Here is a 25,072-nt window from a genome sequence, read left to right on the forward strand (position 1 = left end):
ACACATGAGTGGGGGCACCATCCTCCAGACACACACATAAGACAGTGCTGACCTGAACAGACAGACCTGGAGACACGCACAGCCTCACTCAAGCTCTGCTGTCGGTGGATCCTGCACACCCTCCCAGCCCCCGCGGGGACACCCTTGCATACATACAGCCACCAACAGACAGCTCACATACCCCCAGCTCTAGCTCTGGCAACCTCGACTCCCACAGCCTCCTTTGTGGGTGAGGAAGAACTCGGCCAACCTTGGATGGAGCCCTGGTGAAGCCAAGAGCTCAGAGAGGAAAGGTCTGGTCTGGCATGACTCTCGCCAGCCGCTTCACTTGGCTGGGTGATGTCCCCCAGCCGGAGTCCTGGGGCCTCTTGGCAGTACCATGGAGCAACTGACACCCCTCCCACGGCTGGGGGACCCCGGAGCCATGGAGCCATGGGCACTGCCTGCCTGGCAGAGCTGGACTCCAGGCGAGGGGGGCAAACCTGGAAGTGCAACCCCAAGCATTGCCGATACTCCGGCAGCTCTGCAGGTTGGAGAACTGAGGCCTTTGGAGAGCTCCGAGCCCAAGGGAGCCTGGAGCCCTGGGCCTGTGGGGGACATTGACCCTGAAGGAACAGAAACTGCGCTGCCCAGCATGGGGCAGCAAGCAGTGAGCTTTGGACCCAGCTGCCCAAGGCTGGAAGAAGAGGAGGTGGAGGCTTTCCATGAGGTAAGAGATCTGCGGAGGGCTTGGTCTGCGAGGTGGGGGGCCTCTCATATGCCCTCCAGCCTGGGCATGATGTGCAACTCCACTGTCTCTCCTCTCCTGGCATGTCTCTGTATGTGGGTCCAATTCTGTGACTATCTGTCCCTTCTTTGAACAGGAATCCCAGTGGCTCCATTTTTTGCCATCTGTCTGTTCTTCTGACTCTCTGCCTGTCTGTCTACATTTGGCCCTGCCCCTACCCTTCTCTCTGTTAGTCTGTCTCCGACAGTCTGTCTATCTGTGTCTCCTCCTCTGTGAGTCTCTGTCCTTGGGGGCTGGAGGATACTGGGGTGTGTGGAGGTATCTGGCAGAATCAGAATGCAGAGGAAGCAGATTTAGAGGAGGGGGCTCAGTGTTGGGCTGAGGCAGGTAGGACAAGGTTTGGGGTGGGTATGAGAAGTCTCCTGTAGAAGATGAAGGGAGCAGGACTTTGTGGGAGGGGACTCAGGGGCCATGGAGGGGGTGGGGATGGGAGCTCGAGCTGGCATTTCCCAGGAGGAGATGAGCAGGGATGGGAAGAATTGGGGAGTACCAGAGAGGGTCCCAGGGTTGGGGGTGCCAGTGCAGGCAGGGAGCACTAGACAGCCCCTTCTCCTGGACCTCCTGTGCTGCTGCACTCTGAAGTCCTGGGGTTGGGGGAGAATCTTCTCGTCTCCATGTATCCTTGGACCATGGCAGGAGACTAGGTGTGTGTGTGGGGGGTGGTTTCCTGAAGCCTTGTGCCCTGTCATTTCCCATGCCAGGGCAAGCTGAACATGGGCTTCGGGGACAGGCCCAATCTGGAGCTGCTGAGGGCCCTGGGGGAGCTGCAGCAGCGCTGTGCTATTCTTAAGGAGGAAAACCAGATGCTGGTGAGGCTTGGAAAGCAAGTCCTGGGTCCTGGTTGGAGCTGGGGCAAGGCAGACTCAGACACTGTCCCTCTGCCTCAGTGTCCTTCCCCTGCCCCTCTGTACATCTCTCCCAGTGGGGGCCACAAGGAGGTGACATGATCCCTGACCCAGAGAGGGTGAATTAGAGTTGCCGAGGACCCCACTGTGAGCCCAGGGCTCTAGCCCAAGGCCTGGGCAGTTAGAACCGGGCCAGCAGGGGTGCTTTCCACATGCCCTATTCTGGCTGATCCCTTGTCAGAGGAAGAGCAGCTTCCCAGAGACGGAAGAGAAGGTGCGGAGGCTGAAGCGAAAGAATGCCGAGCTGGCCGTCATTGCCAAGCGCCTGGAGGAGAGGGCCCGGAAGCTGCAGGAGACTAACCTGAAGGTGGTGAGGACTGGAGGCTGCTGGATGAAGGCTGTGTGACCAGGGAGGAAGGAAGCCAGGGCTGGGCCTGAGGGGTGGGGTTTGGGAGTCATGGACTCTTAGCACCCAGGAAAGCAGGAACTCAGGGGCCAGTGTGTAGAAAGGGCAAACGCTGGCCAGGCTGGGAGGCTGAGGATTTCTGGAGCTACGGGAGGAAGGGAAGGGCTGGGCAGGGAGTTCCTGAGCAGGCAGGGAGCAGATTCTGGATTACCACGTGCTGGCGCTGGCTACACTCTCCTGCTGAGCTCATCTCTGGGTGCAGAGCCTGTGGGGGCAGGGATGAAGACCCAGCACAGTGGCAGCCCTAAATTAGCAGCATCCTTTGGGTTTTAACTAGGATGTTGGGTTAACCCTGTCAGTCCTGCTTGAGGATTGCTGGGATGGGGTCAAATGAGGCTATTGGTCGCTTGAGGTCCAGACATGGTAAACATAAGAGACAGCACTTGTAGGTATTCAACCTGACTCTTCCTTTGGGAGGGGCTGAGGTGGGAGAAGTGCCCCAGCCCTCAGATGACCATTGGCCTTACCCCTCCTCTGGCCAGGTGAGTGCCCCTATGCCCCGTCCAGGGGCCAGCTTGGAGTTGTGCCGAAAGGCCCTGGCCCGCCAGCGAACCCGGGACCTCAGTGAGACAGCCAGCGCCCTGCTGGCCAAGGACAAGCAGATTGCTGCTTTGCAGCGGGAGTGCAGGGAGCTGCAGGCCAGGCTCACCCTGGCAGGCAAGGTGCGAGGAGGCCCTGGTCACCCCATCCAGCGCAGTCCTACCCAGAGCCACCTGCAGGGCTTGTGGGATGTGGACCGAGATGTTAATGAAATGCAAATGAAGTGGGAAGGTGGAGGCTGCTGGGGAGTAGGTTCCCCTGGCAACGGCCCAGGTGGGAGCCCGGAAAAGCCTGAACTGAAGGGGGCGGAGCCATGAGTCCCAGACCTGGGTATTTCTGTGCTCCAGGCTTCAGGCTGTAAGCCAGTGAGTGGGTCTGGTTGTATGAATCCACACATACCTAACACTTGTGTGAATAGATGTTCACAAGCGATGTGCCGGGCACACAGTGAGTGCCCAGTAAATGAGTTACTGTGTATGTCTGCATGCGGGCTAGAAAAAGCATATACGCACACACCTATGACCAAGGCATGCATGCATGGGAAGATGTGCACATGTTCCGGCGCGTCGGAGTCCCTCCAGCAAGGGGACGACTGGGTGGGCGGGGCTGGCAGGGGTTTAGGCCAAACTCTCCTCCCTGTGCCCCCAACCCAGGAGGGCCCCCGGTGGCTCCACGTGAGGGACTTCGACCGACTGCTGCGTGAGTCCCAGCGGGAGGTACTGCGGCTGCAGAGGCAGATCGCCCTGCGCAACCAGCAGGAGCCGTCCCCGGTGCTTCGGCCCGCGGGCCCCGCCGTCAGGGTCAGAGCAGGAGCGCCCACCGCCAGGGCCCCGGGAGAGGTGAGCGCCGGCACCAGCGCAGGTGTGTGTAGATGGAGGGTGGGGCGGCTCTGGGACCATCTCCTGAAACGCGCTCAGAGCCCCGAGGACCCGGCGGTGGCGTGCGCGCTCCAGGGGCTGGGGAGCTTTCACGACCCCAGCGGTTGGGTCCGGGTCTAGCCTCCCAGCGCTCGTACCGGTGCGGTGGCGGCCGCCGGGAGTTCGGGGTCCGCCCTCTGCCGGCGGGCGTCCTGCGGTGCCCGCCCGCGCGCCCCTGCCGCGCAGCCAGTGGTACGGCCCGGCCGCAAATCCCTGGTTGCCCTGGCAGCCGCCCAGAGCCCAGCCTGCGCCGCCGCCGTCGCGCGGGGACGCCCCCTTCAGCGCCGGCCGGGTCCGCCAGGCCCCGCCCCCTCACACCGGGCAGCGGTGCGTCCTCCGCGTCTCCAGGTACGGGCGACCCACACCGGGCGCCAGGCTGAGACAGCCCCTGTCGCGAATGCCAGGGACCCCGCTCCGGATCCCCAGAACTTGGAGGTCTGGCTCCTCTCCAGTCTCTCTCCTTGGGCAGCACCTAGGTCCACCACCTTCTGGGAAGAGGGATGGGAGAAGGGACCAAGGCCTCGGGCTGTGGGCTGCTTCTTGCTCAGATTTTGCACCTCTGCCTGGCGCAGGGAGGGTGATGTACCTTCGATCAAGACCTATCCTCCCGCAGAGTTTGCATAGATAAATGGGAGGTTCCACAAGGTGGGCTTGGGGGAAGCTTTAGGAGGGCCTGGCCAGGTTTGTATTACTTTAGGCCAAGCCCAGGTTTGGATTGTCTAGAACCCCTAGCTCTGGGAACATCACATCCCTGGAGACCCAGGTGGCCACCTAGTTCTCTGCCAGTCAGGGAAGGACACCAGGACAGTTATTGAGTGCAGAGCAGGGCTGCTGCTGAAAGAAGCTAAAAAGGGAAAGCTTTGGCCTGGATAAGGGACCCATCTCCCTGGGCACACATGGGTCTCAGGATCTCAAAGCACAGTGTCTGGAGGACACAGAGGTGCAGCCTCTGCACTTTCACATCAGCTGGAGATGATGGGAGGGAGTGGGAAGACGGCACACCCCTCCCATTCCTGGGCAGGGATTTCTTGGCTGACGGTGAGATGGGTCCCACCGACAGGCTGGGCTGGGAGCAGGCTGTCTTGGGGCCTTGTTCTCAGATGCCAGCCCTGAGCCCCTACACATTTCCAGACTACGCCCCAGGAGGATGTGGGAAACCTACCCGTGGTCCTAAGAGATCCAGAGAAACAGCAGAGGGTGCAGCAACTGGTAAGTCCCAGGGTAAGAGCTCGAGGAGACCTGTTTTGGGCAGCTCTGCCTTCCCACATAAGGAGCTCCTGGTTCTGACCCCACAGGAGTCAGAGCTTAGCAAGAAGCGGAAGAAATGCGAGAGCCTGGAGCAGGAAGCCCGAAAAAAGCAGAGGCGATGTGAGGAGCTGGTGAGCTCTGGGGGGCGTTCAGAGGCCAGCGCCCCCATCCCCTAGGCCAGCCAGGTGGTGGGCTCCCTCTCTGCTCTGCTTTCATCCCTTTTGCCCTCAAGAACACGCTTTCCCTCGTGTGCTGGGGCAGGGCTCTCCTTTTCTGGCCTATGCAGGCTTCAGGTGGGGAGAAAGGCCTTCACTGGGAGGAATGTGAGTGCCGGGCCCTCCTCCAGCCGCCTCTGATCTCTCAGGAACTGCAGCTGAGAGAAGCCCAGAATGAGAATGCCCGCCTCGCAGACGAGAACTCTCGGCTCAGTGGGCGAGCCACGGGGAAGGAGCAGGTAGCCACTCTGCACCGTGCTGTGCCGCTTGGGATCCTGCTAGGGCCCTGGTCCCTGGCGAGGGGCTGTCTCCACCCCAGAACTGGGCTTGAGTCTGAAGGGTACTCTTCCCCCTGGTGAAGGAGCTGGTAGGACAAGGCTCACACCCCCATCTCCCTGCCACTCCCCTCTCTCCAGGTGGAGTGGGAGAATGCAGAGCTGAGGGGCCAGCTCCTGGGGGTGACACAGGAGAGGGACTTGGCCCTTCGCAAGAGCCAGGGCCTGCAGAGCAAGCTGGAGAGCCTGGAGCAGGTGCTGAAGGTGAGAGGACTGTGTCAGTGGCGGAGGTGGGGAGGGTACTGGTCCCTGACATAGGGAGAAAGTGGGGCAGTAGAATATGCCCTTTGTAGGGTACTGGGGTCTGAGGTCCAGTCCTGGAGCCCCAGCCCCTTTCCTTCTCTGGCCTTAGTTTCCTTCTTAACACGGTACCTCGACACACATGGTATCTGGGGCTTGGTCAGTACAGATCTGTACAGCTAGATCTGTACAGAAATGGTGGAGTGGGGCTCTGGCCTTGACCGAAGGTCTTGTATTTCAGCACATGCGGGAGGTGGCCCAGCGGCGGCAGCAGCTGGAGGTGGAGCATGAGCAGGCTCGGCTCAGCCTTCAGGAGAAGCAGGAGGAGGTCCGGAGGCTGCAGCAGGTGGGGACGGGGTGTCTAGGGGACAGGAGTGATGGAAGGGTGGTAGACTGCTGGACCTCAGCTAGTCATCCACTCATCCAACAAGCATTAACTGAGAACCCACTGTGTGCCAGGCTCTGGGAAACAATGGTGGGCAAAGACCACGTCCCTGACCAATCAGCAAATAAGCTGATGTGATTCAGATGATCTCAGTCACTGATAAGTGCAATGCTGCTGAGCACAGTGGGGGAGGTGAACAGGGTGATGTGACGTAGTGACTGGGATGGGGTGAAGGGCCACTTTAGAGAGGTCAGCAGGGAAGGTTTTAATACCTCAGGGCCAAGAAGGAGCCAGCTGAAGAGCACTACAAGTAGGGGACTAGAAGTGCAAATGCCCTGTGGCAGCAAAGAGGTTGGAATCCAGACCAGAGTGGCTGGAATGTAGTAGGATGCACAGAACAGCTGGAGCAGGCAGGAGCAAGATCACCTTAGGCATTAAAGGTTGTGGAAGGAGTTTGGACATTTTGCTCTCTGAGTGATTAGAAGCTGCTGAAAGGTCCCAAATAAGGAGTAGCATGATCTGATTTCATCATTTTAGAAGGTGACATTGGCAGCGCTGTGGAAGATGGGCTGGAGGAGTGGGCATGGAAGCAGGTCCATCAGATGTTGGGGTGGTTGCAAGGGTCCAGGTGGGAGATGATGGCCGTCTGGACTAGGGAGCAGGTAGGGAAGGTGGAAACAAGCGGATGGATTTGAAGTATATTTTGGAGTTAAAATCGACAAGACTCCATGGATTCCAGTCATGGAAAGGAATGACAATCCTCACTCTGTTACCTGTTTGCTGAGTAAACCCTGATAAAGGGTGGGGCTTTCACTCCCCAGGAGGAGCGGGACGAAGGGGCAACAGACCTCAGGTAGGGAATCCTGAGTTCTGAGTTCTGTCTTGGCCAGTTTGGGTTGTGTGTTAAACATGGAAGTGGAGATGTCCATAGACAGTTGGATCAATGAGTCTGGAGTCATGGGGAAGTTGGTCTTAAGATATGTTTTGGAGTTATCAATGTGTCTAGTCATGTGACTAGAAGGGCCTCTTGGGAGAGAGTAAAGAGTATAAAGTGGGCCCAGCAGCACCCCAGCATTCATAAGGGGAGCAAGAGAAAGAGGCTGAGAAGGAGCCCGGAGAGATAGGAGGGAAACCGGAGGGTGGGTGTCCCAGAAAGAGAGAAATAGCATCAGGCCCACCTCTCCTTAACCCTATTGCCTTCTGGCCTAAGTATGGTTCAGGGGTAGGAGTTTGGGAGGGAGGAACCCTCAGCCTCCCCCTTCCTACTTCCTTTCCCCATTCCTTCCCCCTCTTTCTGCCCTTCCTTTGCCCTTCCTACCCTCCTTTCTATCTTCCTCTGCCCCACCCCCATTCTCCTCTAGCATTTTGCCTCTTCCCACCTGTAGGCCCAGGCAGAAGCCAAGAGGGAACATGAAGGGGCTGTGCAACTGCTGGAGGTAGGTCCTCTGAGGTGGCTGCCAGCAACGCCAGCTTGGGGGAGGCAGGGGAAGCTAAGAGCGCTGGAATGGACTGTGTGTGTGGGGGGGGAGGGGGCGTTGCAGAAGGGCCCTTAAATACCCCAGTGCCTGGAGAATCCCCTCCATCATTGGCCTGTTTCTCAGGCTAGGGCACAGCCAGGCAGGGGCCCCTGGGTCTGGTGGCAGCAGTTTCATTACCACCCACCCCCAGAAATATCCTTCAATTTAGGAACTGCTCAGTCAGTCTAGGGAGCTGACCAGAGGGTGTCCACTTGGGCCCTCTCTCCTATCCTCCCTCTCTGGGTGATGACTCACAGGTCTCAGGGTCTAATCTCTCCTCTGTGTTTTCCTTTCCTGCCACAGTCTACCCTGGATTCCATGCAGGTACAACCTCCCAACCCCCCACCTCCTTGGGATGTCCCCTCCCCACCCCCAGGTCCCCTGAGCTGCATCTCCTCCCTCAGATCCAAGTGATCCCAACTCTCATGTCTAACAGAGCAAGGAGTGACTGGGGGCAGACCCAAAAGTCCATAGATGGGCTGGGGTTCCCACAGGACATGTGGGCCATCTTCTCATCCTAGACCTGCCACTATGCCTGGCAAACATGGGACTTTCCCTCCTCTAAAGCCTAGTCACTCAGCCCACAAGGAAGTGCATCACCAGTCTAACCCATGATCCTCTTGATGTTGGCCAGGGGAAAGCACCTAATGTTGGGACTCTTGGGACACCTGACAAAAATGTCTTGAGAATTGGCTCATTCTTGTCACAAGATGTCCCTAGCTCCCATGTGTGATCTCTCTGGGGACCTCTCTGATGGCAGGGATTTGGGTCACTGACTGTGGGAGGGTGAGCAGTGGAGCCGAGAAAACTCCTGAGCTGATATTGGTGGTAGTGATGGGGATGGGAGCCATCCCTTTTGGCCTAGAAAGCAGCTGGAAGCAGAAAGTGCCACTGCCTGGGGCAAGAGGGTGTACTGAGTGTGAGGCAGGCCCTGACCCTGCTCTGGGGAAGGGTCGGGGTAAAGATGTCCCACAGCTCCAGCACTTTACCCTTAGCTCAGACACTATTAAGAGCACTGGGGCAGCCAGGCCCAGGGTTGGTGCCCAGGCCTAGGGGCTGGGTGATGTGGTCTGAAACCCTGTGTGGGGCTGTGTGGAGATTGTACAGGCTGGAACTGGGCAGCTTTGCCTGGCCTGGTGGCTCACGGTGGGTCTTGGCTCAGGTCCGGGTTCGAGAGCTCGAGGAGCAGTGCCGCAGCCAAACAGAGCGCTTTAGCCTCTTGGCTCAGGAACTCCAGGCCTTTCGCCTGCACCCAGGTCCCTTGGACCTGCTCACCTCGGCCCTGGGCTGCAGTACCCTTGGGGATCGCCTGCCACCCCCCTGCTGCTGCTCCAATCCCCAGCCCTGCCTGGGGTCCGGCCCCAAAGGTAAGGTAGACCCCCAGTGACATTAGCCTGGAATCCCTAGGCTTGGTGATTTTGTCTAGAGCAGAGAGTTCAGGGTCAGAGCAGGCTAACAATTCACCCGAAGTAACAGCAAGTTAGAAGCAGGTCTGGAGTGGCTGTACAGGAGTCCGGCCCAGATGTCTCAGGCCACTGCTCCTTCTCTCCAATAAAACCTCTGTGCTTATGGTTGGGAGTTGGGCTCTAGGACTCAGTGGCAGGCAGCATGGGCTTGTGAAGAGTCAAGGCCAAGCATCGGTCAGATCTAGTGGTCCCAGCTCTACTTACTCAATAGTCCATGTAATTTTGAGCTTGATTCTGAACCTCTGGGGACCATGGTGTCCTAAGCTGTAAGAAAGGAATAACTCAGTGCACCTCATCAAGCTGCTCTGAGGGTCATGTGAATTCACATTTGTAAATTTCCTCTACCTCTACATAGTAAATTTTCCTCAAATATTTCCCTTCTGGTAAGGAAACCCAGCAATGGAAGGCCTGACCCCCATAATCCAAGCTGCTTGACCCTTGGTCCCTGGTCCCTCCTCAGGCCACGGACCCCACAACCATCCATGTGCCATCTTATCTTTAGACCTTGACCTCCCGCCGGGCTCCCCAGGACGCTGCACCCCGAAGTCTTCTGAGCCTTCCCTTGCCACCCTTGCTGGGGCCCCTCGAAGGACAGCCAAGAAGGCAGAGTCTCTCTCTAACTCCTCTCGCTCTGAGTCCATTCACAACAGCCCCAAGTCATGCCCAACACCTGAGGTCAGTGCTGGGGAGAGGCCTGGGGTCTGGCTCTGCCTTGATGAAGTGGGAGGGGAGGTGGCCCTGACCTCTTTGGGGTCCTCAGGAGTTGGGTGGCCGCTGGCCTATGTGGGGTCCACATAGGAAGTAGAGCCAGGCCCTGGGAGAGAAGGGCCTGTGGATTCCTCCTGGTTGTCAGGCCCAGAGGCTCAGAGAAGCCCTAGAGAAGTCCTGGGCTGGATGGAGGGAGATACTTTGGTGCCAGGATCCATATAATGAGACTGTTCATGAGAGAGGCTGTAGCAGAAGTGATGGGTGTGTGAGAAAGAGCACAGGTTTCTGGATTCGGTTTCCAGCTTTGTCTAAGGCAAGACCCTTTCTGGGATTTAGTTTTCTTGTTTGGATTTTGGAGCTAATAAAACCTGCCTTGTAAATTTGTTGTGAGGATTATGTAACAAAATATAAGGAAAATGCCTCCCTTAGTGCAGAACACACACTAAATGCTTAAATGTGGCAGCTATTATTCTTACCGAGTCCTTGGGCATCACTCCCAACTCTTCCAGTCACCTCCTACCCTCTGTATCTTCAAAACTCCAGGAAGTGGAGGGGACAGGTCAGGAGCAGCCCTGCTCAGGGTCCAAGGTTGTGGAAAGTGGTAGAACCCAGCCCCGGGCCTCTGCTGCCCTCTTGTGGGACAGAGCGATGGTGCTGGCTTTGGACACCTAGTACAGGGTGGGCCCTGTCTACTTGCTCAGGACACTTTTCACAGGGACTTCTTAGTCCTTCTGCCTCCTTGCCCTTCCTCTTTATAGTTTGAGTGCTTTGCTGTGTTTTTACCTTAAGGAGATAAACTGCCATTGGACACCCACCCATACCAGTGTGGCTGGTCCCCTCTCCGATGGGGAAAGTGGTCATTTCCTGGCTGGTACAGGAGAGGTCAGGGCTCAGGGAGGGATCCAGGTTATCCCCACTTCCTTTCTCCAGGGCAGCTGTGCTTTGCTAGGACCTGCTGGTGCAGGAGCTGATTTAGAAAACAGTGGGGTTCATTGCTGCGGGCCTTGTTCCCCATGGGCACACTTTCCCTTTTCAGAGGGTTCTTCTCTGGCTCAACCCGGAAACCTCCTTGCTTGGCCATTGGTCCTGGGTCCTGGAGAGGACTGGCCCTTTCTGTTTTCCCCCAGGTGGACACAGCCAGTGAGGTGGAGGAACTGGAGCCAGACAATGTCTCCCTGCTCCCAGCAGCTCCAGAGGGCAGCCGGGGAGGAGCCAGGATCCAGGTCTTCCTAGCACGCTATAGGTGGGCCTCTCACCCCTGCTGTCCCATTGCCCCAGTATCTGGGGTGTGTGGGAGGAAGAGGCATCTGGAGATGATGGGGTTGGTACAGGGATCCTAGTTGGACATGTCCTCCTAACCTAGCCGAGATGGGTGCAATGAGCATTCCATTTGGCTAAAGGTGGACAACCAAGTCTCCATAAAGGCCTAGGGTAGTGGGGAGAGGAGATGGGGCATGGAGGTAAGATGTAGGCCACTGTCCTCCCTCCCCCCTCCTCTGACAGCTACAACCCCTTCGAGGGCCCCAATGAGAATCCAGAGGCAGAACTGCCACTTACTGCCGGTGAATACATCTACATCTATGGCGACATGGATGACGATGGCTTTTTTGAAGGTAGGAAGGTAGCAAGGTCATTCTGTCCATTCTCCTGCTTTTAAGCTCTTCTTCCCAAAGACCTCCACCCATCTATACCCTGTCCCCAGCATGCTCAACCCATCTAGAACATACTTCAACATGCACCTCCTCAGAGCATGGGCATTCGCCTACATCCTTGTTACATCAGTATCACCTGCGAACTACTTAGAAACGCAGATTCTCAGGTCCACCCAGACCTAACAGAATTAGTCTGCATTTTAACAGATCTCCAGGTGATTCATATGCACATTAAAAATAAGAAGCTCTGTCCCATATAACCACAATACTGTTATCACACTTATGAAAATGAACAGTGACTCCCTAATCCAGGTCTCGACTGATCTTGTCTTTTAAAAGCTCTGACAGGTAAACCTTGACTTGAATCAAATGCTTGAACCAGATCGCCTGCTGACATTTGCTAAAATGCACTTATTGGACTGGTTTTTCTCTACCTCCTCTCTGTCTTCTCCTTCCCTGCCCTCCCTCTGCCAGGGGAGCTCATGGATGGCCGAAGGGGCCTCGTCCCTTCCAATTTTGTAGAGCGTGTGTCCGACGATGACCTCCTGACCTCCCTCCCTTCGGAGCTGGCCGATTTGTCCCACAGTTCAGGCCCTGAACTTAGTTTCCTGAGCGGAGTTGGGGGTGGCAGCAGTAGCGGGGGCCAGAGCATCGGGGGACGCAGCCAGCCCAGATCAGAGGAAGAGGCTGCAGGTGATGAGCTCAGTCTGAGCCCCCCACCCGAGGGCCTGGGTGAGCCCTCTACTGTGCCTTACCCCCGCCATCTGGCCGTCCTCAAGCAGCTGGCCCACAGCGTGGTGCTGGCCTGGCAGCCGCCTCCTGAGCGAGTGGAGCTACAAGGCTACAATATCTGCGTGAATGGGGAGCTGCGGCAGGCCCTGGGACCCGGAGCGCCCCCCAAGGCTGTGCTTGAGAACCTGGACCTGCGGGCCGGGCCGCTCCATGTTTTTGTGCAGGCCCTGACTAGCTGGGGCAGCTCGGACCCTCTGCGCTGTTGCTTGGCGGTGGGTGCCCGGGCCGGGGTGGTACCTAGCCAGCTACGGGTCCATCGACTGACAGCTACGTCTGCTGAGATCACCTGGGTGCCCAGCAATAGCAACTTGGCTCATGCCATCTACCTCAATGGGGAAGAATGCCCCCCTGCCCGTCCTAGCACCTACTGGGCCACCTTCTGCCACCTGCGGCCTGGTACACTCTATCAGGCCCGAGTGGAGGCTCAGCTCCCATCTGGAGGGTCCTGGGAACCAGGCTGGGAGAGACCAGAGCAGCGGACTGCCACCCTGCAGTTCACAACACTCCCAGCAGGTATGCAGGCTTGGGCATTGACTGTCTGTAACTCAGGTGGCCAGGCCATGGGTGACGGTAGAAGGAGAAACTGTCGTTAGCGTTTTCAGGAAAGTGGCAAGGTGGGCTGGTATCTCCGGCGGCAAGTGTCCTGCATTACTGGGTCTTGTGTCCCCTTCCCCCAGGCCCACCTGATGCCCCCCTGGATGTTCAGATTGAGCCGGGGCCCTCCCCTGGAATCTTGATCATCAGCTGGCTCCCAGTAACAATAGATGCTGCTGGTACCTCCAATGGCGTCCGGGTCACAGGCTACGCCATTTATGCGGATGGGCAGAAGGTATGGCCTGGGGACTCTTTCTACCTGCAGCCTGGGAGCAGGATGTGGGTCTGTCCTTGTCATGCTCAGGGGCCTCGTCTCCCCAGCCTGGCACAGCGATGCCAGGACCCTGGCATTTGGGCACTAGGTAGCAGGTTGGTTAAGAGCATAGGCTTTGGGAATTGGGATTCAAAAAACTTTTCTAGCGCTGAAGCCCTGTGGACAGGTGATGAAATGAGATAAGGTGTGCCAAGTGCTTAGCACAGCGCCTGGCCAGTGCTAGTCACCGTTATTGTTGCGTCCTCACACTTGGCCATCTCAGCTTCCCTTTCCTATCCTGTGCTCCCTCTACCCTGCAGATCATGGAGGTGGCCTCGCCCACAGCAGGCAGCGTGCTGGTGGAGCTGTCCCAGCTGCAGCTGCTGCAGGTGTGCAGTGAGGTGGCTGTCCGTACCATGTCGCCCCATGGCGAGTCTGCTGACTCCATTCCAGCTCCTGTTGCCCCAGCTCTGGCCTCCGCCTGCCTGCCAGCCAGGGTCTCTTGCCCCTCACCGCGACCAGGCTCGGAGGCCAGAACACCTGTTGCCCCAGCCTCCCCAGGGCCTAGAGACCCCAGGTCTCCCCTCCGGTGTCCTGAGCTCCATGGAACTCAAGAGTCCCCCGGGGGTCCCCCAGCAAACCCTCCCAGAGAGACACCAAAAGGATCCCAAGAGGAGCCCCCAGCACCTTGCTCCCAGGTACCCTGCTGGGAAGAAGGGAGCAGGTGGAGGCTGGGAGAAGGCCTGGGACTTGTCCCTTCCTCAGTGCCTTCCATTCCAGGAGGCTGGGGCAGCTGTGCGGGGACAGGAGGACAGGAGGACCAGCGAGCCAGCCGTGGGTGAGAGAGCTCCTGGCACTGCAGCTTCCTCACTGGCCCGGGATGAAGCCGAGTGGACCTCCGGAGAGGCCTGCCCAGCACCCTGCTCCACGGAGGGGGCACTGGCCCAGAAGGTGCCCTGTGCTGAGGCCAGCCTCGGAGGAGACACAGGGGCTGGGCCAAGGCCCAAGGCTGAGGTACGGGGTTAGGGACATACTGTGCCACCTCAAAGAGTCAGGGCCTGACTCCTTGCCTCCTACCAGCCAAAATCTGGTCGCCTTCTCCACTGGATCTCCGCTCTGTTCTGTGCTGTGTAGCTGTCTGTTTCTTTGCCGCTTTATCTTCCCAGGTTTCTCTTTCCCTTTGACTCCCAGCCTTCTCCTGCACCCCCCATTGTGTATATCCCCATTTGGGACATGACCATCTCCCTCTTCCAAGGGACCGCTTTCATTCTGGCTGGAGCTGACCCTCCCTTTCTCCTCTCCTTCGTCTCACCTCTTGCAGAAGGACATGGCAGAGCCCGGCGTCCGTCTGGTGAACTCCCTTGTGGACCATGGCCGAAACTCAGACCTGTCCGACATCCAGGAGGAGGAAGAAGAGGAGGAAGAGGAGCTGGGTTCCAGGGCTTGCTCCTTCCAGAAGCAGGTTGCTGGCAACAGCATCAGGGAGAATGGGCCCAAGGTAATGGGATGAGGAGGGGCTGGTGGGCCCTAGACCTCAGGTTCCAGGGGCCTCTACCCTGTGTGCCTGCAGCTGCTCCAGCCACCACTGAGTGCCAGCAACATTCTAGGTGTGTGGCCTGGGCCCTGTCCTAAGCAGCAGATACAAAGTGGCTCAGGATTGACCTTTGCCCTCCTGGGAAGAAAGGCGGGGGGCCCGAGGAGCTCTTTGCTGCACTTTCACTTCAGCCCACCAGCTGCAGCACCCTGGCCATCTGAGGTCCTTGTGTTGGGAGCTGCTGGGGAGGGGGTTGGGAGGCCTCTCTGCCATTACAGGCATGGCCTGCTCCTGTCACTCAGGGCCCTGAGCGCCGAGCAGCCTGTTCCTTGGCTGTGTTCCCTCATCTCTCCCTGGCTGTGCCCTGGACATGCCGTGTGACTTTGGGCCAGCCCCCTCTCTCTGGTCATTCCTCTTGGAGGAAGCTGAGCGAGGGCTCTGGGGTTGCCTGTGGCCCCTGCCCTCATTTGAGGGCACAGGTCATAGCTCTTTCTTTTTCCCATGGACCTCTCTTCCCTGCTGTCCCCCTCCTCCCATCCCCCAGCCCCAGCCCCAGCCCCAGCCCCAGCCCCAGCCGCAGCCCCAGCCCCAGCCCGAGCCCTTCTCTGAGACTGACAGTGACGAGGAGATCTTGGAGCAGATCCTGGAGCTGCCCCTCCAGCAGTTCTGCAGCAAGAAGCTCTTTAGCATCCCCGAGGAGGAGGAGGAGGAGGAGGAGGGGGAGCCAGGAGCAGCCTCTTCCGGAGGCCACAACCCACCTGAGCCTGTGCCGCTGGGGCTGGGCCGTGACAGCAGTCGACCTCAAAGACCTGGACCATGTCCCTTGTCTCCTGAGCCCTCCAGTGCCAGGGACCACCTGGAGGACGTGCCTGGACTAGTTGGTGGAAGCAGCTGGGGGAGAGGAAGTGGCTCCGCTGAGAAGCACCCAAACCGCAAGCGGTCCCCAGATCCCCATGAACTCTGCAGCCACCTTCTCAGCGGAGGTGGCGGGCCCCAGGCTTCTGGACGACCAGGCCCTACGTGGGAGAGGGGCGGCCCACCTGTGGGCGAGGGCCCCAGGGGTGGACCAGAGGCTGGAGGGAGAGGGCGCCCGGCTCCTTCCCGGAGGTCCCCTAGTGGCCGGACGCCAGAACCTGGCTTGGCCAGCTGCCTCTCCCCCAAGTGCTTGGAAATCAGCATCGAATATGATTCTGAGGACGAGCAGGAGGCAGGCGGCGGGGGTATCAGCACCACCAGCTCCTGCTACCTCGGAGATGGGGAGGCCTGGGGCCCAGCACCCATAGGAAGGCCCAAGGGAGCTCTGAAGGCCAATTCAGGCCCCAAACCCTACCCACGCCTACCGGCCTGGGAGAAAGGGGAGCCAGAGCGGAGAGGCCGCGGTGCGACTGGCAGAGCCAAGGAGCCAGCCTCCCGGGTCCGTGCCCACTCCCCCCCCTGGGCAGCCCCTTGCCTGCTGCCGCCTGGTGGCTCTGCTTGCTGCCCACCAGCCACTCCCATTCCACGCTGCCACCTTCATCAGCAGAGGTGGGGCTGGGCCTCCGGGCTCCCTCATCTGTCTCCTCCCACCCACATTCCACTGCTTTGCTGCTTCTGCTGATCGGAACTGGGATGCACAATATTCTGTTACTATTAGTCACCAATTGCCGCCAGCCAGCCCCCTGCCTTTGGGCAGGGTGGACCTTGTCTCTACTTAGGACACTGACTGTGATGTCCAGCGTCACCCAACCCTGACGCTGAGAAGAGGCCCTCCTCTCACATGCTCCTTGGTTAACTCTAAGACCTCACCCTAGTCCCCTCTACTGCACACATCTACTAGGGTGGCTGGAGCTGGGGCCTCCCCACCTGCCCTTCCTCCCCCGTGGGGGTGTCTGAAGTCTCCAGTGAGGTTGGACCAAGACAGGAGAAGAATGTTGTGTCCCTGCTCTGCTGTGCTGCTTACGCTGATGGGGCAGTGCTGGGAGCACGTGTGGGGTCCTGCACCTGCTAAGGTGTCCCCAGAGGGATGGTGTGACATTTCTGCCCTCTGTTGCTCCCTCTTTGCAGGCAACAGAGATTGGGGAGCCCAGAGGGCAGGATAACTCTGGGCGGAGGGGCCCCCCGAGGAGAGGGCCCCAGGCCCCCTGGCCAGACATCACTGAGCAGGGTGAGCACCTGATGGGGGCTGGGGTAGGTGGAGGGAGGCTTTCCTAACCCCTTGGCCAGAGCTCATTATCACTGCTTTCTCTCTATCTGCAACTCTCCACAGCCCTTCTAAGGAGCCCCCAGGAAGAAGTGCTGGCTTACCAGGACCTACCTGTCAGGGTCTTTGTGGCTCTCTTTGACTATGACCCCGTGTCAATGTCACCCAATCCAGATGCCGGAGAAGAGGAGCTCCCCTTCCGGGAGGGCCAGATCCTGAAGGTGACTCACTGTCTTGGTCTTCCCTCCTCCCTCCTTTCCTGCGGGAGATATCATAATCACACAGGGGCCAGTACACAGCTTTTAGAGCCACAGGAAGTGGGGTTGCCCCTTCTGGCTGTGTAACCTTGAATAGATGAGCTCCTCTGGGCCTCTTTCCTCATTGGTAAATGGGGATAATGTTAGTGTCTGCCTCACAGGGTTCTTTGAGGTTTAAATGATTCAATTCACATAAAGTACTTAAACTGCCTGGCACATAGCCCAATATAACTGCTGCTGATTACATCACAGCTTTTATTATGATTCCAAGTATTCATTGAAGGCTTCTGCTATTGCTCTGAGGTGGGGGAGATCTAGTCTGGGGTGGGTCGAGGGAATGGCTGTGCAGATAGTGAGTGATGATAGCATGGAAAGGGCTATTTTCTCTCATCTCTCTGATCTTCATTCTTGGCCCTTTCCCCCATTTCCCGTTCCGTGGCCCGGACAGGTAGAGGGTCCTGCCGTTCCAGGGGTGGTGCTGTGGGGCTAGGGCCTAAGGTGCAGGGAGCAAGCCGAACTGGCCTCCCGAAACAGCTGGTCTTTGCCTCCAGGTGTTTGGGGACAAGGATGCTGATGGCTTCTACAGGGGTGAAGGTGGGGGCCGGACGGGCTACATCCCCTGCAACATGGTTGCCGAGGTGGCTGTGGATAGTCCCACAGAGAGACAGCAGCTGTTTCAGCGGGGTTATTTGTCCCCACATGTTCTTGTTGAGGCCTCAGGTATGACCTGCTGCTGTCACTCACTCACATCCCATCACCCTGGTTCCAATTCAACCCCCTCCTGAGCTTTGCATGTCTGGAGTGTGGAGAATTTGTGTATCTGGAGTGGTGGGAAGCCTCATTTATCAAGAGTCTAGCAGAGCCACTGGGGCCTCACAGAGACTGAGGCCAGTGTGGCCACAGCAGTGAGCTTGTCACATGGAGTAGGGTCTGCTACAGAGGGGATGGGAGAGGAATGCCCTTTAGAAACTTGTGCGCAGGGACTCTGGCGTGGCCCCAAGAGGAGACTCGAGTCACTGTCCTATCCCCTGCCTCAGTGTCTCTCTTATATCTACTTGCCTTCCTGGATCAGGGAATGGTCCCTTTCTGTACTCCACAGCCTGCACCACTGGGCCTCCCCCCAAGCCCCGTCGCTCCAAGAAAGGTAGGTGAGACCCCTCCTCTTTTGGGGGCCTGTGGGGATGAGTGGGGTGGGGTCACTGCTTGGCTCTCTGGGGAGACACGTGAGGTTTTGAACAGGTAAAGGGGATCAGGCAGACCTTCACCGCATCTGTCCCTTCTCAAGGAGGGTTATTTCATTCTAAAGGGGATGAGGGGTGGCTTGCCAGGACCTCTGTTCCCAAAAGCACCTGACTATCAATTCTGTGCAACCTGGAGGAAATCACATATCTGTTCTGGGTCTTAGTTCACTACTCACACCAAAGGGCTGGGCTTGTGTGCTCTCTGAGCACCCTTCTTCTGCATCCCTTATGTGAGGATGAGCATCCTGTCTGCCCTGCACCGTCCCCAGCTTGGGATGAGCAGGGATGTGAGGGGACGGGCTCACACACACATTCTCTCCTCAGCTGAGTCAGAAGGTCCTGCCCAGCACTGTGCAGGTGAGGGGCCATCCCTGTGTAGGGGAGACGGGGAAAGGGCTCGGGTGGGCAGTCCCTCTGGTCTCTCCTCAGGGACTACAACGAGTGGAGGAGGTGGTGAATAGGGGATCAGCAGGTTTCCAGTGCAGAGGTGGGGTGGGGGAGACTAGAGAGAGTCCCAAGTCTTCTCCCCTCCCCCTGCAGGGCCCCCCCAGCTGGTCTCCTCTGCTGACTTGAGAGCTCCCCGATCCATGGTGGCTGCATTTGACTACAACCCCCGGGAGAGCTCCCCCAACATGGATGTGGAGGTGAGGGCCCTCGGATAGAGCCTAGCCAACCAGAGTGGTGGCAGGGCCTCCCTGGGCCTGACACCTGCCTCTTGGTCTCTCCACAGGCAGAGCTGCCCTTCCGAGCAGGGGATGTCATTACTGTGTTTGGGGGCATGGACGACGATGGCTTCTACTATGTGAGAACACTGGGGTGGGATGCCACACCCCACCTCACCAGCCCTGCAGAGAGGGCTCTCCTAGAGCTGAGGAGGGAATGAACAAGGGTTCCTGATGGATGCCTGGAGGAATGGACAGGCCATCTCCCATGATAGAGATGTTGACCCCAGGCTGTTCCTCCAGGGGCTTCCTTCCGGTCAAGGGGGTGGGACTGCGGCCTCTTTCCTGATCTCAGTCTCACCAGTATTTCCTCCACAGGGGGAACTAAATGGGCAGAGGGGCCTGGTTCCATCCAACTTCTTGGAGGGCCCTGGGCCTGAGGCGGGCAGTTCAAACAGGGAGTGTGGGACACCCCAGGCCGAGAGTCAGGTCAGTGAGGAGCTGGGCTCCCAGCTCAACAGTTGGGTCTCTACCCTGCTGGTGTGGTGGTGGGGCCAGGGCGGCGTGGTGGGAGGGGCGCAGGGGGTGATGATCCAGTGAGCACTGTGCCCAAGCTGGAGCTGCTGATCTACCGTCAGAGGAGCCCAGCCAGGACCAGCTCCCTCCTAATAAGTGCCCCTTCTGCAGAGGGGTGTTGGCTGTGACCCTGATCTCCAGCCCAGCTGCCCACACCCTGGGGCTGATGCAGGTGAGGGGCCTGGTGGAATAAGAACCCCTGTGCCCCCCACACCTCTAACCCATCACGGCCCTGGTTTCAGGGCATCTCCCACCCTGCTGGAGCTCCCTGTGTCCCGGGAGCCTTTTAAAGCCACTTGCCCAGCAAGGCCCAGCTTCCTGGGCTCTCAGTCTCAGAGCCTGCCTCTTCTCGGGGTGGGTGGAGTACAGTTAAGCTCCAGCCTCACAGGGCAGGGAGAGGATAAGGAGACTTGGCCCGAACCAGAAAATCCTAGGTTTCCAAAGGCAGTGCAAAGCAGGACCAGCCCCTGTAACCTGGCGACCTAGTGACTGGGCGAACTCGTGGGTCTGTTCATAACCCATCTCCTCTCTTTGTTCCCTGTTCTTCAGAGAACGAGGAAGAGAAGAGTCCAGTGCTAGCTGGAGATAGATATATAGAGAGAGCAACGTGTAAGTGGGGGACTGGCCCTGTGTCCATGTGACCCCCACTCCTCATGTCACCATAAATCAGACAGTGCTCCTTTGTCTCTCGTGTGGAGCTGACCTGGCTTTTCCACTTTCTTTCAGGGATTAAGGGAGGGAGATCTTGCTATGAGGACCATAGGATCATCCCCTTCCCTTGCCTTTGGCCAGTGCCAGCTGTCATAGGAATACATGTCATCTTAGTATATGATGTCCCATGCTAGCTGACTCCTCAGATTCTATAACAAATATGCTTATAGAATATTACATGATGCTCACATTATGACTCATCAGTGTATTATTATACTATCTGACGATGGTATTATAATATTATGATTATTATTGGTGATAGAAGGATGACACTGTAAAGCCACCAGTAATAATAGTCTCCCTACCCTTGTCCTCTGCATCATGACCTGTTAGGGGATCAGATGCATGATTTTGCTTCCAACTCTCGGTTTCCTTTGCTGAGGGGAATAAAAGGGGGGGCCTTAAACAGTTGGAGTCCATAGATAACCCCACACTGTTCGTCTCGAGGGCTCAGAGACCCCTCTGTTTGCTTACCCAGCCACCCCTCCCTCCTGGGATGTTGTGGAAGGAGCCCTGGGGTAGAGTGGGGAGGGCGGGGCTCTAGCCCAGCCTTCAGCTCTGGCTGGATGACAGTAGATGCCGTAACCTCTAGGTGCCAGCAGACCTCTTGGTAAACAGACCCTGCTACCTCACCAGGGCCTCGGTGGGCCTGGCCCCCAGGCTGGGCACCCCACTCCCTGCCTCTGGTCCGGGCTCTGTGGCTGGCTCTGGCCAGGAGACATCTGTCGGCAAGCAGAGGTTTGAGGAAGGGAGTGGAGAGTGGGGAACATGCAGGTTGGCAAGACCTGACTTGTGCCAGGGGATATGCCAGGCACAGGAGATCATAGTGGGGAATGTGGGAGTATGGGAGGTTGGGGGAGACTTCCTGGTGGCTCTTCTGTTCTCCTGGTCCCTGTCTTTGGGCCATTAACAGCACTGTCTGGGTGGGCCTGTGACAGCGGGAACACTCACAGCTGCAGATGGAGCTAGGAGACTCAGCAAGGGAGAGATGCTTAAGAGGAGCCAGGGCAGCCTCCATCCTTTCTCAGTCTCCCAGCAGCTCTCCCAGAGGCCATTCAAAGAAGAGTCCTGATCTTCTCCCCATGGGGTGGGCACTGGTTCCCCTCCCTGAAGGCCCTGGGGAATCACATCTGCTGGGCTGGAGTGCCTGCTCCATTGTCTACGAGGGTTGTGCAGAACCGCCTTCCCTGGAATGGTCCTGGTCCTTGCTGTCCCTTCACTGGGAGGGGATGACATGGGGGAAGTTGGGGCACCCATCTTGAGGGTCAGGTCCAAGGACTCTTTAGCTCTGTCAGCCCAGCACCCCATAGAGAGACCCAGAGAAGGGGAGGGGCTTGTCCAGGTCCCAGGTGAGTGGAAACATTGCCTCTGCCCCTGTCCCTTCAGACTCGTAGCTCAGTGCTCCCTCAGCATCACTGTGCTCGTTCACCTCTCTGTGCTCTCTGTGTGGGGGCAGTGGCGGGGTGGTGGGGTTCTGGTCTTGACCATGGCTCTGTGACATGGGGGCTATAGACACCAGAGGCTGTAGGGTAAAGGAGTCAGATTAGGGCAGCGAGTTGGGCCCTCACCTTACTCCTTTTCTCTCACATTCCAGGACTGGGCCAGCTCAACACAAGGGCCCCCGATGCCTCCAGGCTGGCCCTGTGCTCCTCGCCCTGGCAGCCTCCCCAGGACTGAACTGGGGGGACCACGGGGCACAAGCGAGAAGATGTGGGGTCTCTTCTCCAAGGGGAAGCAGCTCCTCAGGAAACTGGGCTCTGGAAAGAAGGAGTGATGCTCTGGCTCATCCTGCAGGAGGAAGTCGCCCTCTGAGGCCCCCAGATCACTGTTCTGGTGGTGGAAGGGCAGGGGGAGGGCCCAGGACTTCTGTTCTTCTGAGTTAACACTGTGGCACTTGGAATAGAATCAGAGACTTGGTGAAGGTCAGAGCTTAGATGAGTCCTTCAGGATGAATCCTCTGAATGGGCACCTTCTGCTTATAGGAGGGGAAACTGAGGCTCAGGAAGGAAGTAACTTGCCAAGGTGGCAGAGCACCTCAGTCATGGAACCAGGACTGGACTCGGGACTCTTGACTCTCAGTCCACCCACCTACGCCTGGTTTCTCACCATGCGATGCTAGTCCCTTCTCTGGCCCTCCCTATTCCCAGGACAGGGGACCCTGGGGGAGAAAGGGGCCTGTTCCCTTTGATGGCGCTGGCTCTCCTAATCATGTCTTCCCTCCTTTGAGGGAAAGTTTGCACTGGATTGTCCCAAGCCCCTTCCCCCGGGGCAGGCGGCGGAGCTGTGTATATATGTACATACTCAGTGCCTCAGTCTAGCTTCCTCCATCTCGCTTCCATTGCACAGGCCCGGGAAGGAGAAAGGCCATGCCAAAGCGGGCCTAACCCTGCCCCAGAGTGCTCCACCCCTCCCTGCCATCCTGGCTGCTGGTCCCTGTGTGTCCCCAGCTCCAGAGACCCAGGGGGCCAGCGGGCAGAAAGCAGGAGTTGGGTTTGCCTTATTTTGCTCATTGGATTCAATTTCTCTTTTGCATTGTTTTCCTCTGGCCCCCGTGGGAGTCCGGGGCTGGGGAAAAGAGCAGATTTAAACAGCTATTTTCATACATTCCCAGTTCAGAGGGGCAGGGGGTCTCCACCCTCCCCCTCGCCATCCACCCCCACCCGCCTGCTGGGTGAGTGTCTGCATGTTTCCTTTGCTGTGGTGGGAGATTGTTTGACTGAACCCCACCCCCACCTTGGTCTCCAGGGGTGAGGAACGGTGGGGGCATTTGTTTAAAAAGACATTTTATTATAATAAAGTCTATTTTCACAAAACCTATGCTGGGCTCTCCCTAGGGCAAAGGACTCCTCAAGGGGCGGGTCATACTGGACTTGAGAACCTAGAAGTTATATCCCAGGGTGCCTGGGGCAAAACTAATGAACAGCAAGAAGACCAAGCGGCTCTTGAGTTTCTTTTCTGAAGAAAGTTTGGCAGTTTTCCAAGTCCCTGGTTAAAGGTCAGGTGTTTAGAGTTGGGGCAGGGTCCTGGAGGGAGAAAGAGACCTGGGCAAGGGGATGAAGGGGACACAGGCAGAAGGCACATTCTGCAATCTTGATTCCCCAGTACCAAATTCATGGAAATAATAGATGTAAGAAAAACCAGCCAAAGAAGCAAACACCATGCATAACAAGAAGTCTTAGTAGACTAGAAATAGCAGGATTCTGGAAAACACTAACAGATGGGAGCTCATACTCAGAACCCTCCAAGCAGGCTGCCTGAGGGAGAGTTCTGCACGCTGCTCCAGGCCTAGAGGTGGCACAGAGCAGAAGAGACTCCGGGGCTACTGACAGCATCATGAGCTGGGGGTCCATGTGGGAAGTAACCAGGTTGATGGACTGTTTCACATTCTTCTCCCCGTGGGCCAAGAGGCAAAAGTGAGAATGTCTGCCTTTATTTTTATATTATTTTAAATTAGATTTATTAGGGGTGATAGTTTTCTATATTATTACATGTAGACTTCCCTCATTAGTTTTAAAGGCAGCACAAAACACCATCCCATGGATGTACCACCATGTGGCAAAATTTTGTGATGGGTATTTGGCTTGTTTCTTGTCTTTTGGTGTTTGGAGATGATGCTGAAGTGAACACCCTTGTGTGGGTGTGTCTTTATGCTTTCCTAACACTGCCTCTCAAGGATAAGTTCCTTCCTGGAGGGAAAATTGCTGAGTCAGAGCAAATGCACATTTCAGACTTTGACTGACATTGCCAAATTGCCATGTCACAGATAGGGCCAACTGCTACACTTATTTTTTTCATGGTGATCAGTCTCTTTAAATTTTAACTAACCTGATTGGTAACGATGCTCTTGAATTCTTTTTCTTTGAGTTTAGTGCTTTTTATTTTTAGTGGGTTTTTTTGTCTCATAAAAGTTTACTGCCTCTATGTCCCCCCCCCACAACCACAAGTATAAAGGGGGTTAACACAATAACCATTAAATATTTGTATAATCATGTAATTTATCTTGTCTTTACCTTTATAATACTTCCCTAAACAAACTTTTGAACCATTATTTGAAACTAACAAAAGCTTGAGTATTCACTCTTTAAATTTTTTAAATCTTGTTTATTGATAGAGAGTGCAACCTTTCTAGAATGGTGGGTTAAAAATGCCCAGTGTTTGTTGGATCTATGAATCTACCTCCTAAAGAAAACTAAAAGAAGCATACTAAATTTTTTATCTTTCAAATAGTTACTTTGAATGCTTTTATGAGAAAGAATACTTACAGAGTTTACAAGTTCTATGTGGGTAAATTTAATGACCAAGCTTATATACATTTTTCAAAAAGGAATTATTTAGGAACAAACCTAACGAGTGAAACAATAACATTTCAGTGAAGACTATAAAAGTAGACAAATAAAATGATAGACTCAAGAATGTAAAACTCAATGTGTTACTCAAGAAAGTAAACTCTGTGAGAGCAAGTAATTTGTTGATTGCTGTATCCCCAGTACCCAGAACAGTGCTGGCGCAAGGGTGCTCAGTAAATATTTGGTGAATGAATGAATGTACATGGGTGGGAAGACGTAATATCATAAAGATGTCTATGTCACCAAATTTATGTATAAATTGAATACAATATCAATAAAAATCTCAGTAGGATTTCTCATGGAATTAGACATTCAAAAATTCATAAGGAAAAGTAAATGTGTTAGAATGTTGAAGATTCTTTTGTAAAAGGAGCATAATGAAGGAGAATTTATCTTATCAGAAATCAAAACATATTAGAAAGTTAGGGTAGTTGCAACAATGAGGTACTGGCATGGGAATGGATAAAGAGACTGGTAGATCAGTAGAATAAAATAATCTAGAAATACAGATACATTTATGGTGGGATAAAAGTAGTATTTCAATTCAATGGAGAAATGAAAGATTATTCAATGAAAGGCATTGGGATAATTGGTTATTTATATGGA

At 56.3% G+C, this 25,072-nt stretch overlaps 1 protein-coding gene across 1 annotated transcript; it reads left to right on the top strand.

Moving 5' to 3' along the window:
- Positions 1–379: 379 nt before the first annotated feature.
- On the top strand, positions 380–24,111 carry TSPOAP1 (TSPO associated protein 1; the record flags this gene model as incomplete). Its single annotated transcript, XM_081116182.1, has 32 exons — positions 380–709; positions 1,489–1,596; positions 1,874–2,002; positions 2,581–2,760; positions 3,292–3,477; positions 4,687–4,764; positions 4,851–4,934; positions 5,168–5,257; positions 5,435–5,557; positions 5,835–5,939; positions 7,364–7,414; positions 7,799–7,819; positions 8,658–8,862; positions 9,464–9,636; positions 10,797–10,912; positions 11,173–11,282; positions 11,796–12,626; positions 12,791–12,942; positions 13,281–13,658; positions 13,741–13,974; positions 14,282–14,458; positions 15,081–15,908; positions 16,538–16,637; positions 16,740–16,894; positions 17,482–17,650; positions 18,030–18,074; positions 18,496–18,528; positions 18,712–18,815; positions 18,902–18,973; positions 19,212–19,322; positions 19,959–20,018; positions 21,715–24,111. 31 exons carry the CDS (start codon positions 380–382, stop codon positions 19,986–19,988), a joined length of 5,508 nt encoding a protein of 1,835 aa, XP_080972308.1. The 3' UTR covers positions 19,989–20,018; positions 21,715–24,111.
- Positions 24,112–25,072: the final 961 nt, after the last annotated feature.

Source organism: Miniopterus schreibersii (genome assembly GCF_964146895.1).
Source record: "Miniopterus schreibersii genome assembly, chromosome: 16".
NCBI lineage: Eukaryota > Metazoa > Chordata > Mammalia > Chiroptera > Miniopteridae > Miniopterus > Miniopterus schreibersii.